The sequence below is a fragment of the Trichoderma breve genome, chromosome 6 (genome assembly GCF_028502605.1).
Source record: "Trichoderma breve strain T069 chromosome 6, whole genome shotgun sequence".
NCBI classification, from domain to species: domain Eukaryota; kingdom Fungi; phylum Ascomycota; class Sordariomycetes; order Hypocreales; family Hypocreaceae; genus Trichoderma; species Trichoderma breve.
In genome coordinates, this window is record NC_079237.1 from 139,654 (window position 1) to 153,288 (window position 13,635).

The following is a 13,635-nucleotide window of genomic DNA, read 5'->3' on the forward strand; positions in this document are numbered from 1 at the left end:
GGTGGAGAATTGCCAATCCTCCGAACAAAAGACCACAGTCGTTGGCCAACCAAGTCAGAAGCTACCCAAGCCACCAGACCGGGTGACAGCTTAATTGAGCCGGTCGCCTAGTAACCCCCACTGCTATCGTCGGACACCGAATCCAACGGGAAATATGCGCTCCTGGCCTCTACAAATGCTGGCGTGCTGACGAGAGCTCAAACATTCAAGAGCTTACGAATCGGCTGTTTGGTTGTTTTGTCCTCCTTTCATACAATGCAGGGTCCAAAGTGTTGATGGTTTGGGTTGCGGCCGAGGCTGATTCCCTGGTAAACACCTCGTGCTCCATCTCCACCTGGCACACGGCAAGTCACCTGCCATATTCAGCAAGGCTGGCTTTTTTAAGTTGTTTTTTAGCGATGTCTCCCCGATTCCGAAAACTCCACGTTGCTGATTGTCAATTATGTCTCTGAACTTGTGAATATCGGTATTATTCCGAATTACCGACTTTGACGACTTAGGCCGTCATATGAGCCCGTTCGATCTTATCGACCTTATTTTGCATACTATAATATTATTATTTCTTATCTCGGACTCTTCCAATATTAGGTAATTTTAGCTGCATCGTATCGTCATGATTCCACATAGTATATGGGTATTGCTATACTTTCATCAAGTCGGTGCGCGGTTTTTCGTGATGTGCTTTATCCTGTAGTCACTCTTCCAGTAACTCTCGGGGAGAACTTGCTGCATATTCGCAATTTTTTCAGCAATTGTATGTGAGACATGGTGTTGTAGTTAGTGGAGCCCAATACGAGACGAATAACCTACGCAGATCTGATTTGATAGATTCGCTAGCTTCGCAGACAACATCTACGAAGTATTAGGTACTTAATCCAAGGCCAAAATATTCGAGTAAGCAGTCTGCAAGTCAAAGACTATCCGTAAACCATAGACGAATTACTCAAAAAAGTCGATATATTGTGATGGTGATTGCTCGAACTCGACAAATTTCACGCGTAAAGCCATAAAAAGACATTTACTATGATAACCACGATGGTAAGAAAACTTCAAACGAATAGTGTCGATGATCGTACTTGAGATTCTACCACAGTTTGCGCGTTTGATGTATCGTATGGGTATGGAGTATATACGACGGTATGGGGGATGAGAATATCGCCGCAATCTTGCTAGCGTATGTAGGGTAGCCCACCAACACCACCACCACAAACACCAACTGCTCGCACATCACGAGATTCTGTGCATTTCTATATCATCAGCAAGCGAGAAAGAAAAAAAAATAAAAGTTCCAACATCTACATCGCGAAGGAAGTCCTGAATTGTGACACTCTGACATATCCCCGAGGCATCGTTCCCCTATAGACACTTGGGCGTAAAAGTTCTGTTGTGGGTGGTCAACAGCTTTCAAAGTAACCTGACTCGGTGCTTCTCCAGTCGGAGTGCGTTTGCTAATCAACCGAGGGTGCTGGGGGTGCTTAGGATCCGTGGGACTTTAGTATCTGTCGTGTACACGTTTGAATGTGTTGCAATTTGACGGTGGCGACTACTGGACAAGAGTCCCTCCGGGTTCATTGCACAACTTGGATCGCGATGTACATACACAACTGAAAGCTCAATTGAGCTTGTGCAGTTGAATTCACATGCCGTACTAATGTTTAGCTTCAATCTGATGGCATCATCTCAACCAACTAACTCCGCTTCTCGTTGCCAGATGTGCTTGCTAGCTGCGCATCAGTTGCCGGTTGGCAAGCCCGTGATTAACGCTACAGACACGGTTGCTTATTTTGTCTCACAAGCGCCCTGGGTTGATGAAGGATGCAATTCCTCGTAGAGCTAAATGAGGGGTATTTCGGATCTTGTGAGCTACGCTATACTAGTAGAGTACTAGCAGGCCATGGACGGGACATGCCACGCAGCAAGTGATACTGACAATAATACGAGTGGCGACATTGGAAAATTAAACAGACATGGAACTATTTTCCCACCGAGATGATAACACACCACATGTAACGAGTACTTGCAACGGAGTTCCTTCGGTACGTGGTGGTGGGATCACCAAAGCCCCACACGGCTTCAAATCTGTGCCTCGATTACTTTACCGCATTTTGGGCGAGTAACTTCCCAAATAGTTAACAATATTACATGGCGTTTATTCCGTAATTAATTAGGAACCTATCAAAAAAACAACTAGAAATAAAAGAGAACTAATTGGTACCTGTCTCAAGCCATTGGCCGCTGTCACGACCTGTATTATTACCCTAGTTGCCTAGGCATCTTAACTACCCTTAGGCGCCGCACGGGAATAAGTAAAATGATTGCTGCTAGGGGTGTTTTGTCAGGTACTTAGCTGCCCTTTGCAATTTAGTGAGGGAGGTACCCCCATACCTCGGAGCAATGGATGAGATCCCTTCATTGGACTGGAGAAATTGGAATCGTACTCCGTGCATATGCTGAATTAGTGCAAAGGTGGCCCTGGAGCCGTATCTCCAAAAATTCAAGGGTCCTTTTTCTCCTTCAGGCTGTGTGCGCTGCTGGCCCGACAAGGACTCTGCATGCCGTAGGATTTGGGTAGCGCATCCAACAGCCAGCGCGCATGCAAGCCGACAACTGCTTATTAAATAGCTACCCGACGTTCCTTTCTACCTTTCGCCCTCACCTTCGGCCTTGTTGAGTCTCGGTATTCGAACCCAATTGCACAAGACTGTTGTTGACAATGTCTGAACAACCGAAAACCCGCCAAAAGTTTCGCAGCAGTTGCACCAACTGTGCCACGGCCAAAGTCCGCTGCAGCACAACACGGCCTGAATGTGCCAGATGTGTGGAGCGAGGACTCGAGTGTTTATATGCTCCATCGAACCGCTATGGGAGACCCCCAGCTTCAGCGTGCAATCAGAAAGCAACATCATTACGGAGTCCGCAAGTAGATGGATGCGACTTGACCATGAACGATTATGCATCCGACAGTGCGACGTGGGACTTCAATTCCTGGGTGCCCGCGTCAGCGTGCAACCTAACCACGCGGGACGTCCACTGCGAGATCGATGCGTTCTCGGCGGCGGCATACTATGAGGAGTGGAACCTGGAGGACATACCACAGCTCGTGGCCGCGAGCAGCCACGGCGGCAGCTCCATGAACACCAACAGCCCGAAAAACAGCTCTAGCGGCGCCTCCGACGCGTCAGAGTCCGTCCACAGCTGCCTGGCCCAGGCGGCCGCCATCCTCGTCGATATCCGAAATGACAGCTGCACAACCGACTTGACCTGGGCTGCGGCCAACGTCGATGTGAAGACCATCGTGGGCGATGTTATCTTCGCAAACCGAAGGGCTACGGGCCAGGTGTCGAGAATCATGGAGTGTGCATGCCTAGCTGCAGATTATCAAATCTCCGTTGTGGTGTCATTGATCTGCTTCCACATGATTGACAGGTACGGCAAGGCAGTGGCTGCCGCAAGGGCGACGTTGGGGGGGAGTATGCTGGGAAAGAATCATGTCATTGGCTCTGTCCAGATTCTTCTCGACGAGCTACGCCGGATAATACCCTTGATTGGAAAATCAACGATGCGGATTGGGGAGCCTCCCGGATCAGCAGGGGCCATGGGGATTCCGGTGTCCGGTTTTGACCAGCTCCAGAGAGATCTGGAGCACCACTTGTTCGCCGTATTGGGAGACGCGGAGAGTTTCTTGCATCAAGCATCAGAGTGATCTAACCAATAACGGATCTTCGGAGAGCGTGGATTGGTCCGGAGTATGGGAGTCAATATAAGAGGGTGGTGTTGGTGGTCTACGGACTTCTATTAAAGCGGAACCATGGCTATTTGCAGGACTAGGCGGACATATATTTAGCTCAACGATAGCTTGGCGATTTTTGAATGACTGTTTATAATGAATTGGAATTAGGTTTTATGGAGTACACACATTTTAGATGCCATCTAAACCGATGGGTTAGGATATTGACAGTATATGTGGTTCTTAAGGGCGTAGCATCCAAGTAAGGATAGGCTGTATTACTCTAATGTATCACACTAGACACGCCAGATCACAATACAAGGTGATCATGGCATGAACTACGCTATAGCAACCAAGAGAATCACATTTATGTTATAATACAACTGAAGTTGAATCAATTCGACGCAAAACTCCATGACGTAATCGTCGTCGTGGTGATCTCGACCTTTTTTTGGATATCCACAGTTGAGATCCACGAGGAAATCGCTAGCGAAAAATGGAGATTTTGAGGGTCGATCTGGGGATTTTGGAGTGGGAATCGCAAACTACTGGGAAATCGGCCACGGATGGACCCCTGTCAAGCTCTGTCAAGGGAGTGGTCTTAGCTGTGATTTCGCTCTCCGATGTGGATCTGACGTGCGTCAGGCAGCTTCCGGTGCCGACGCCTGGGGTGCGGTTAAAGAATTTGGACTCCGAAGGAAGCAGCCTAGCCGGCTAGTCTTGATATCTGGATTGAGCAGAGTCCGTTAACCTCTCTGGGAGAGTATGTAGGTACCTATTGGTCGGTAGATCTCAGGAGATCCCTTTGCGTGATCGACATCCATATGAAAAAATCAATCAAACGGTTAGCTAAGTTTCTTGTGGGTGAGTGACTATGGTCCTGCTACTTGTCTTTTATTTGCAACCCATTTGTCAGAAAGGGTTCTATAGAGAATCCGTTATTGCGAAACATGTCAAAAATAGGAGCGCTTGATTACCCATCTGGACAGCTTATGGTAATTCGAGTAGGTACAAGCCCTTTGCCGCCTTTGAATCGTCGCTCTAAACTGACTATAGTATTATTCGGTGACCGATTTGAAGGCTTTGCACGGAGTACGGAGCTGATTTCTTTAGCACCTATTCAACGCCGGAGAGAACAAAGGGTCCTGGAATGTTTCTCGTCTGAAGCCTGTCCTGGACTGGGTCTCAGACGCGTCTTTCTGTGACACAGCAACGCACATCCTTGCCATAGAGTAACACGATTCAGAGATCATTCTATGAATGGGGTCATCTTGCTCCGGGAAGGATTATCAATCATCACAACGATGTCAGTAAACTTCTCCGGCTTCGGTATCCGAATTACTGAAGAGAAACAGCAAACGAATTCTACGGCTACTCCACTGTCTTCTGCTTGCCAGGTTTCTGATGGCCAACTCTTGGCAGGAAAAGGAGAGAGGTGTATCATTGTGTACGACGAGACTTTCTGGTTACCATGCTGATGTTATCATAGTGTTAGAACTGAGGTGTTGGAGTGATGTACCGAGATTGAGTGGAGTAACGTCGACGATACCAATGTTTTCAGCAAAAATAACAACAAAGGCATGTACCTACGACTTGGTTTCAGCATATTAGTACTAACAATTCCATTGTACAGCAAATGTAGTAAGGAGTAACGATACAATAATGTTCGGAATTGCGTTAACGCCTTGAGCATCAAGGGTTTACCCCCTAAGTGGCTACTGGACTTTGCTCGTGAGGTTCACGGAGCGGCTATGGTGATCAGAGAACCAGTATATAAGATGCAGAGCAGCTCTCACACGGCCATGGCAAATTTCACGACATTAGACAACAATTACGGAGCCGGAAGCGATTCGCAGCAACTTCAATCCTCGATAAAAACGTCCCAAGTTACATAATCATCTGCTTATCTATTATTCAAGATGGAACAAAATAAGGCCAACTCACAGCCAGACACTCTTACAAACCTGGACGATGGATCCATTGCGATCGTGGGCATGGCATGCCGCTTTGCCGACGTAGCATCTCCAACCCAGTTTTGGGATATGATCGAGAAGGGTCGGAGCGGCCATGGCAGAATACCTGAGCGGTGTTTTGATGCTGACGCCTGGTATCACCCTTCGAGAGGTCGACGTGGAGCGGTAAGTGTCTTTTATAAAACAGAAAAGAAAAAAGAAAACAGTTGCCCTTTGGATGTTACATTGATCAATCATTGCGAGTTCCTCTTCTTCTTTAGAGAGTATATCAATGATGTTGCAGTAATTAACATTTTCATCCTCACCAGGTCATCACCAAATCTGGATTCTTTCTTGACGATGTCTCACATTTTGATGCCCCCTTCTTTTCCATTACGGCAAGTGAAGCGGCCGCTATGGATCCAATGCAAAGGTTGGGGCTCGAAGTAGCATACGAGACGTTTGAAAACGGTATGTATCATTCACTCAGGGGATGCCTTTAGATCACTGACTGAACTCAACATAGCGGGTATTACAATGCAAAAGCTGTCAGGGAGCAGGACTGCGGTTTATAGCGGTGTCATGACTGCTGACTATCAGGAAATCGCCGAAGGGGATTTATTTTCTCTAGGAGATCATCCTGGGTCTGGAACTGCAAAGTCGATCTTGGCTAACCGTATATCATGGTTCTTTGATCTTCGTGGCCCTAGCCTGTCACTGGACACGGCTTGCTCTTCTGCTCTCTACAGTCTTCATCTTGCTTGCCAGGCAGTCCAAGCTGGAGAATGTGACCAGGCACTAGTAACTGGCACGAATCTCATCTTGCATCCTAATCTCATGGCCCAGTTTACTGCGATGCACATGATCACCCCTGATGGAATTAGCCACACATTTGATGAGTCGGCTAATGGATACGGTAGGGGTGAAGGAGTGGCTGCCGTGATGGTTAAGCCCCTCAAGGATGCCATTAGAGATGGAGATGTGGTTCGGGCTGTTATTCGTGCTACGGGCGCAAATTTCGACGGCAAGACTACCGGCATGACCGTTCCAAGCGGAGATGCCCAAGCTGAATTGATTCGTGAGACGTACAAGAAAGCTGGCATTTCCATGAATGACACTTGTTATTTCGAGGCACACGGTACTGGAACGCCACTAGGGGTACGTGAAACGCACTGGCATCTTCATCTCTTATTTATAAATAACTAACCCCGTTCATCTTTGTCTAGGATCCAATTGAGATGCAGGCTATCGCCCAAACCATTGGAGCCGAGCGAAAAGCCTCGAATAATGGCCCTCTCTATGTCGGCAGTGTCAAGCCCAATGTTGGCCATACAGAGGGTGCAGCTGGTCTGGCCGGCCTCATCAAAGCAGTACTGTGTCTCGAAGCTGGCATGATACCTGCCGTGACTCGCTTGAAAAAGCTGAATCCCAAGCTACACATGGACGACTGGAATCTGATTGCGCCGATGGAAAACGTATCGTGGCCCCAGGCGGGTGTTCGACGAGCCAGCGTGAATTCATTCGGCTTTGGTGGCGCAAATGCTCATGCGATTCTTGATGATGCATTGCATTATCTCTCCTCACGTGGGATTCATGGACGCCATATCACACATCCAATCCCTCTCCTGGGCCACTTGTCCATTAACCTGGAGCATGGATCATCCTCATCATCCGCAACGTCTTCCTCAGATTTTTCTTGTTCTGATAGCGAGGATAATTCTACTAGCATTGGAGATGACACCGCCAGCGAGGATACCCCAGATGTAGAGCAGCAAGACCATCTATTTGTTTTCTCCGCCCAAGACCAAGGTAGCTTGGACAAAGTTGCTTCAGGCTACGCAGAGTTTCTCAAAGATGAGCCCCAGAAAGACAACATTGCTACCATGCAGTCACTGAGTCACATTCTTTCAGAAAAGCGGACCAGACTGGATTTCCGAAGTTTTGTTGTGGCACATAGCTTGGCCGATCTAAGTGCCTCTCTTGAGGCAAACCAACTTCCCCGCGAGCGCTCGTCTCCCAAGGACAAAGCCATCTTCGTCTTCACCGGTCAAGGTGCTCAGCGAGCCGGCATGGCTCGTGAGCTATTCTCTGACCCAGTGTTTAGCGAGAGCATTCGGCGCAGTCAGAAGGTAGTGACAGCCTGCGGTGGTGATTGGGACATAGAACATATGCTCATGACGGGGTCGGCACAAGAGCTAGGAAACCCGCTGTACTCACAGCCTCTTTGTACAGCTATCCAGATTGGTTTGGTGGATATGCTATCTACTTGGAATGTACAGCCAGCTGCTGTTATTGGTCATTCATCCGGCGAAATAGGTATGCATCTCCCCCCTCCCTAAAAGTTGCTAATATGGCTAACGCCTTCACACTCGACCAGCTGCCGCCTATTCTTCAGGTGTTTTATCTCATGAAGATGCTATGTACGTGGCATACTACCGTGGCACACTTTCCAGCGTCGTCTCGTCACGAGCCGGAATTCAGGGCAGCATGCTGGCCGCAGGAATTTCCGAGTCTGAGGCCGCCAAATATATCGATGGCACGGATTCGGTCTCAATTGCCTGCATCAATAGCCCGTCTAGTGTAACACTCTCTGGCGAGAGCAGTGCAATTGCAGAAGTACATGATGCTTTGGTAAAGGATGGCAAGTTCTCTCGCCAGCTGCGGACGGGGGTGGCTTACCACTCTCATTACATGGCGGTCGTTTCTGAGGATAGCAAGCGCTTGTTAGCTGGCCTAGAAGATAGGCTGAGACCAGCGCGAGTGCCGATGTTCTCTTCTGTGACGGAGGAGCGCATTGAGGGCAGCAGACTCGGCGGAAATTACTGGATGGAGAATATGCTGTCCACCGTCCGATTTGCTGGAGCACTGCGCAATCTTGTAACTGGTGCGGATATCCATGGCGACGAACTGCTAGACACTGAATACAGCGCGATTATCGAGCTAGGACCCTCCAAAACGCTACAGGGCCCGATTAAGCAAATTTTAACTGCTATCAGCCCTCGATTAGCAAAGAAGCTGCCATATCGCTCCATGCTGGTGGCTGGGAGCCACGCGCGCAAGACATCACTCGAGGCCGCGGGATTCCTTTGGTCGACGGGACATTCAATTGACCTGGGAAAAGTCAACGGAATCTCAGCAACATCCGAGTTAGACCTGTGCATGCTCCCCCACCTCCCGAGTTACCCTTGGAATCATGAGAATAGCTTCTGGCACGAGCACCTAGCCAGCCACGCTGTCCGTGTCCGTAAAGAGCCCAGAACGGATCTTTTAGGAATGCCGGTTGATGGCCAGAATCCTTTCGAGCCTAGATGGCGCAACATTCTCAGCTTGGCCGAGAATCCATGGCTAGCGCATCATCGTGTGGCCTCGGCTTGTTTGTTTCCTGCTGCTGGATATCTTGTCATGGCTATTGAAGCCGTGTTGAAGTTGGCAGCAAAAGATGTACAGAAAGGTCGAGTACTCAAAGGTATTGAACTTACAGACGTGACCTTTGAGACGGGACTTGCTCTTCAAGACGATGGGTCGGCCACCGATATTTCTATAACTCTCAAACCGCATGCGGCTATGGACGCAGTGTATACTTTCAGCATTTACTCTGACTCTTTTGACCAGCCTGTACGCCGCCTTGTGGTTGGCTCTGTTGCTGCTACTTATGAGGGCCAACATCAACAAGAAGACCACGGGTTTGAACTGGAAGTACAAAAACAGGAGTGGGAGGCGACGAGAGTCAAGTTACTGAAGACACAAAGACTGGCCGTCCAGCCTGTTGATGTTAAAGAGTTCTATGCAAAACTTGCATCCATTGGGCTGGAATATGGCCCGACTTTCCAGGCTCTAGAAAGCATTGATACTGTTTCCTCAGAGAATGGAGCCTTGTCTGATGGTGCTGCCTGCGGTACTCTCAAGGTGCCTAACACCAAGTCAATTATGCCCATGGAATATGAGTTTCCGCATCTCTTGCATCCTGCGACGCTGGATTCTGCGTTCCATCTGGCCTTCGCTGCACTCGAGACCCAGGAGGAAATGCTGCGCCCAGCAGTACCAGTTTCTATTGAGCGTGTTTTCATCTCAGCTGATTTGCCTTCCAGTCCTGGTTCCAAGTTTCTCGGCATGGCCTCAACCAAACGCACCGGAAAAGCGTCGCTCGTCGCCGATATCCTCTTTGCCGATACGGAGGTTTGTGGTCCGCAGATTGTCATTGAATCGATGGGATTGAGCGACGTGGGAGAGGCATCCCAAGACGCTGGATATAATGCCACAAATTCAGTCGCCAGCAATCTGCGAACAGCTGACATCGTATGGAAAGAGGACATTGCCATGATGGAATTGCCCCCCAATACTAATATCCAAGATGGCCCATCACTGCTTACCTCATGGCTCGAATGCTACTTACACAAATATGCCAACGCGAATGTCTTATTTGCCGGAGCTGAAAAGGACATGGATCTTCTAGAAACTCTCCGGTCCACATTTGCATCACATCAGAGGGCTGGTGGCCGGGGTAAGATGTTTTCCTGCCCAATTCCGCAGTCGGACACAAGTGAGGACAACACTACACTCCCAGCATACATGCAAAAATCTCTTGCAAATGGCCCTTATGATGCAATCATACTGGTTGCTTACGGAGGCCGAGGAAACAGTCTCTTTTTGCATTCCATTCCACGCCTTCTTAACCCCGGTGGCCAAATAGTGAGGCTCGATGACAACGGCCGCATATATATGCAGAAGGGGGATGAGGTGAGTATTACTGTAGATGGCAGCGAAACTAGCCACTCTGGCATGGCCAACTCGAAACAGTCATCGTCAATGTTGTTGAGTACGTTAATGCCAGAGGGTGTGATCATACTCGAGCGCGGTGTCAACGACCAGAATCCGGAAGCCCTGCGGCTACGCGATGCTTTGACTGACATTCTAAGCCAATATGGAGTCCCAGTGACTATTCAGGGCATGGTAAGTGGCTTCTGTTCTCTATGGCCGATAGCAGTTTGTCGAGCTAAGCTTTTCCCTATTGCTGCCTTGCTTTGTGATATGAATATTATCGTCGATGAACCCAATCCCCTGATTCTTTTCTTCTTATTCCCAAGAAATGTGTGATTTGGATATTCACTAATAGTGATGTTCGATTTTTAGGGTCAAACTCCTATTGAAACCACCAATTCGTACATCATCTCGCTGGCAGAATATGGCCAAAGTCTTGTCTACGATTGGGGCAAAGAGGATTTGATCCAGTTCCAAAGTATGGTGGCCAGCGCACGCTATGTGCTTTGGTTGACTACAGGCGGCTTAATGGCTCCTGATGAAGACGGCCTGAGGTATAGCCTTACTCAAGGGTTGTTGCGTACGGTTCGAGCAGAGTACCCCCAGCTGGTGCTGCCGCATCTGGATATTTCACCGAACAGCTCAAGCCTTTGCGAAGGCGTGGCGTCTATTGTGACCAAGATTCTGAGTATGACTCTACCCGGCATTGACTCCGAGGTCTTTGTAGAGACTGAGTATGCTGAGCTGGACAACAAAATCTTCATTCCCCGTCTCGTTCGTAATGCGGCTATGGATGCTGAAATCGAATTGCTGGCGTCCAACACCACATCGATTGACATCGGGTTGAATGAGTGTTGCCAGCCCTTGAGATTATCCACGGCGGAAGGGTCTGTACAATGGACGCCATGCGAGCCTCACAGCTCCGTAGGCCCTGGCAAGGTTATGGTAGAGACCAGATACGTCGCTGGCTCAACTTTGGAAGCGGCTCCTATGCCGTGGGCCGTTGTCGGCATCGTCCGCAAGGTAGGAGCCTGCGTGTCCGATTATCACGCGGGCGACTTCGTTATACCCCTTGACGTCTCCATGGACCTTGATGTGAAAACTAGCTTCATTGCCAGTACTTCTGATCTTCTTAAAGTACCCGAAAATATCTCGGCTACGCAATTAGCATACTGGATAACCCCGTTCATTGTGGCGCACCAAGTTCTTATTAACCAGCAGCAAACAAATCCATCAGCTTCTTACGGATTGCTGTCTAATGCGAAGATGATGAACCAATTTACATCTGATCTGGGCAAGAAACTACAGCCAAATCTTACACCTCCAGACAGTGCAGGCCACTCGCCTCTCCGGAGTTCAACACCAGAACTCCCAGAGCGGCAACATGCCGATACCGGGGGTGTCTTAATTGATGTGGAAGATTCAGCTTTGAGAGCTGCTCTGGGACAAACCGCACATTGGCTTGGCCTAAATGTGTTTATCGTAGTACCCGAAGGTGAAAAGGTCGACGAGGACGAGCTTGCAGGTTGTACCATTCTGCATCAGATGACCCGTTCATTCAGCAGGATGATGCGAAACAAAACTGGTGCTTCGGGTATACAACTTGTATTGTCGTCGCTTCAGAATCCGGCAACTGTACAGCATCTGATGGCTAGTCTCGGGCCAGGTGGCCGCTTCGTGGCAGTCAACCCTTCAACTAACCGTGAGAACAACCTGAGAGCAGCTACGCCTCGTTTCGATGTTACGCTGGAGCGTCTCGATACTGCAGATATGGATACATCCAACATGCGGATTTCCATGCGCGCCGTATTCGCATTATTCTCTAGCAAGACTTTGACTCTCCCGCTGCTACCGCCCTCCAGCCAGAAGCCCATATCAGAGATTGGCCAATTTTTAGATCAAGCACAGGATCACCGACCCCTGGTCTTCTCACTGGGGCCTCAATCGTTCGTTCCAATGCTTGTATCTGGGCTCCCTACTCTGCAACAGAGTGGGCTGGATCCCAGTGGCACATACATCATTTCTGGTGGCATGGGTGCATTGGGTCTTGAGATGGCAGACTGGCTATGCGAACAAGGGGCCCGCCACATACTTCTTCTATCACGATCTGGGAAACCAAATGACTCTGCCCTCTCCGCAATCCATCGTCTTTCACAGCAGGGTTGTCGGTGTGATGTGGTACGCTGTGACATCATCTCGGCTACTGATGTAGAGTACGTGGCAAGTCAAGCGAAAAGGGAGAATTGGCGCATTCGTGGTATCATACAAGCTGCCATGGTGCTGGCTGATTCTCCGTTTGAGTCTATGACAAGCGAGCAATGGACTACAGCCACAGCACCGAAAGTCCAGGGTTCCTGGAACTTGCACCATGCTTTAGGCTGCCATAAGAATCTTGACTTCTTCATTCTGCTTTCATCTATTTCTGGAATCATCGGCAACAGCGCCCAGGCTAACTATAGTGCCGGCAATACGTTTGAAGATGCACTAGCTGCTCACAGACGCCATCGGGGTTTCCCTGCCACCAGTCTGAATCTGGGTCTTGTCAACATGGATACGGGCAACATCGGTTCAGTGGATGACTTCGTCAAGAAGTTTCCGCATCTTGCATCCGTTCTGGTCAGCAAGAAGGAAGTGAAGGCTGCATTGCAGCTTGCTATCCGTGGCATCGGCCTGAACGGTTTGCAAATCCCTAGCCAAGTGGTAGTGGGTATCTCGGGCTCTATCCAACTTGACGACAACGGAGGCAGCAGCTGGTCTACTGACCTTAAATTTGTCCATCGACTTGATCGACAGCTGCAAGGCGATACTGCAGGCGAAAAACAACAAAAGGTAAACTACGAAAAAGCCATCAAGAGTGCTAAAACAACCGAAGAAGCAAGATTAATTATCGAGGATGCATTGCGCGTCCATGTTGCTGCGGCTATGTCGTCTGATGCATCCAACATTGACGTGGATAAATCGGTGACAGCTTACGGAAGTAAGTGAAGAGTGTTCCATTACCCATGTCGCCAATGAAATGTACTAATCTGTATTTTACAGTTGATTCTCTTAAGGCTACAGAGGTGCGGAATTGGTTCTTGAAGGAGTTTGATAGCCGCTTGTCCATATTCGAGATTCTCAGCCCAATGCCCATCTCGCGTTTGGCGCTGAGTATTTTCAAGAACTCTTCATATAGCAATATGGCAACTAAATGAAGTG

General features: G+C 48.9%; 2 protein-coding genes across 2 annotated transcripts; both read left to right on the forward strand.

The window, feature by feature from the left end:
* Positions 1-2,941: 2,941 nt before the first annotated feature.
* On the forward strand, positions 2,942-3,703 carry T069G_08958 (aflatoxin regulatory protein domain-containing protein; the record flags this gene model as incomplete). The annotated part of the gene is made up of 1 exon (XM_056176168.1): positions 2,942-3,703. One exon carries the CDS (start codon positions 2,942-2,944, stop codon positions 3,701-3,703), a length of 762 nt encoding a protein of 253 aa, XP_056024646.1.
* A 1,943-nt stretch (positions 3,704-5,646) lies between these two features.
* On the forward strand, positions 5,647-13,631 carry T069G_08959 (KR domain-containing protein; the record flags this gene model as incomplete). The annotated part of the gene is made up of 10 exons (XM_056176169.1): positions 5,647-5,865; positions 6,009-6,150; positions 6,206-6,837; positions 6,906-7,357; positions 7,406-7,731; positions 7,777-7,995; positions 8,057-9,375; positions 9,442-10,629; positions 10,810-13,414; positions 13,477-13,631. The coding sequence occupies 10 exons, from the start codon at positions 5,647-5,649 to the stop codon at positions 13,629-13,631; spliced, it is 7,257 nt and encodes a 2,418-aa protein (XP_056024647.1).
* Between the last annotated feature and the right edge of the window lie 4 nt (positions 13,632-13,635).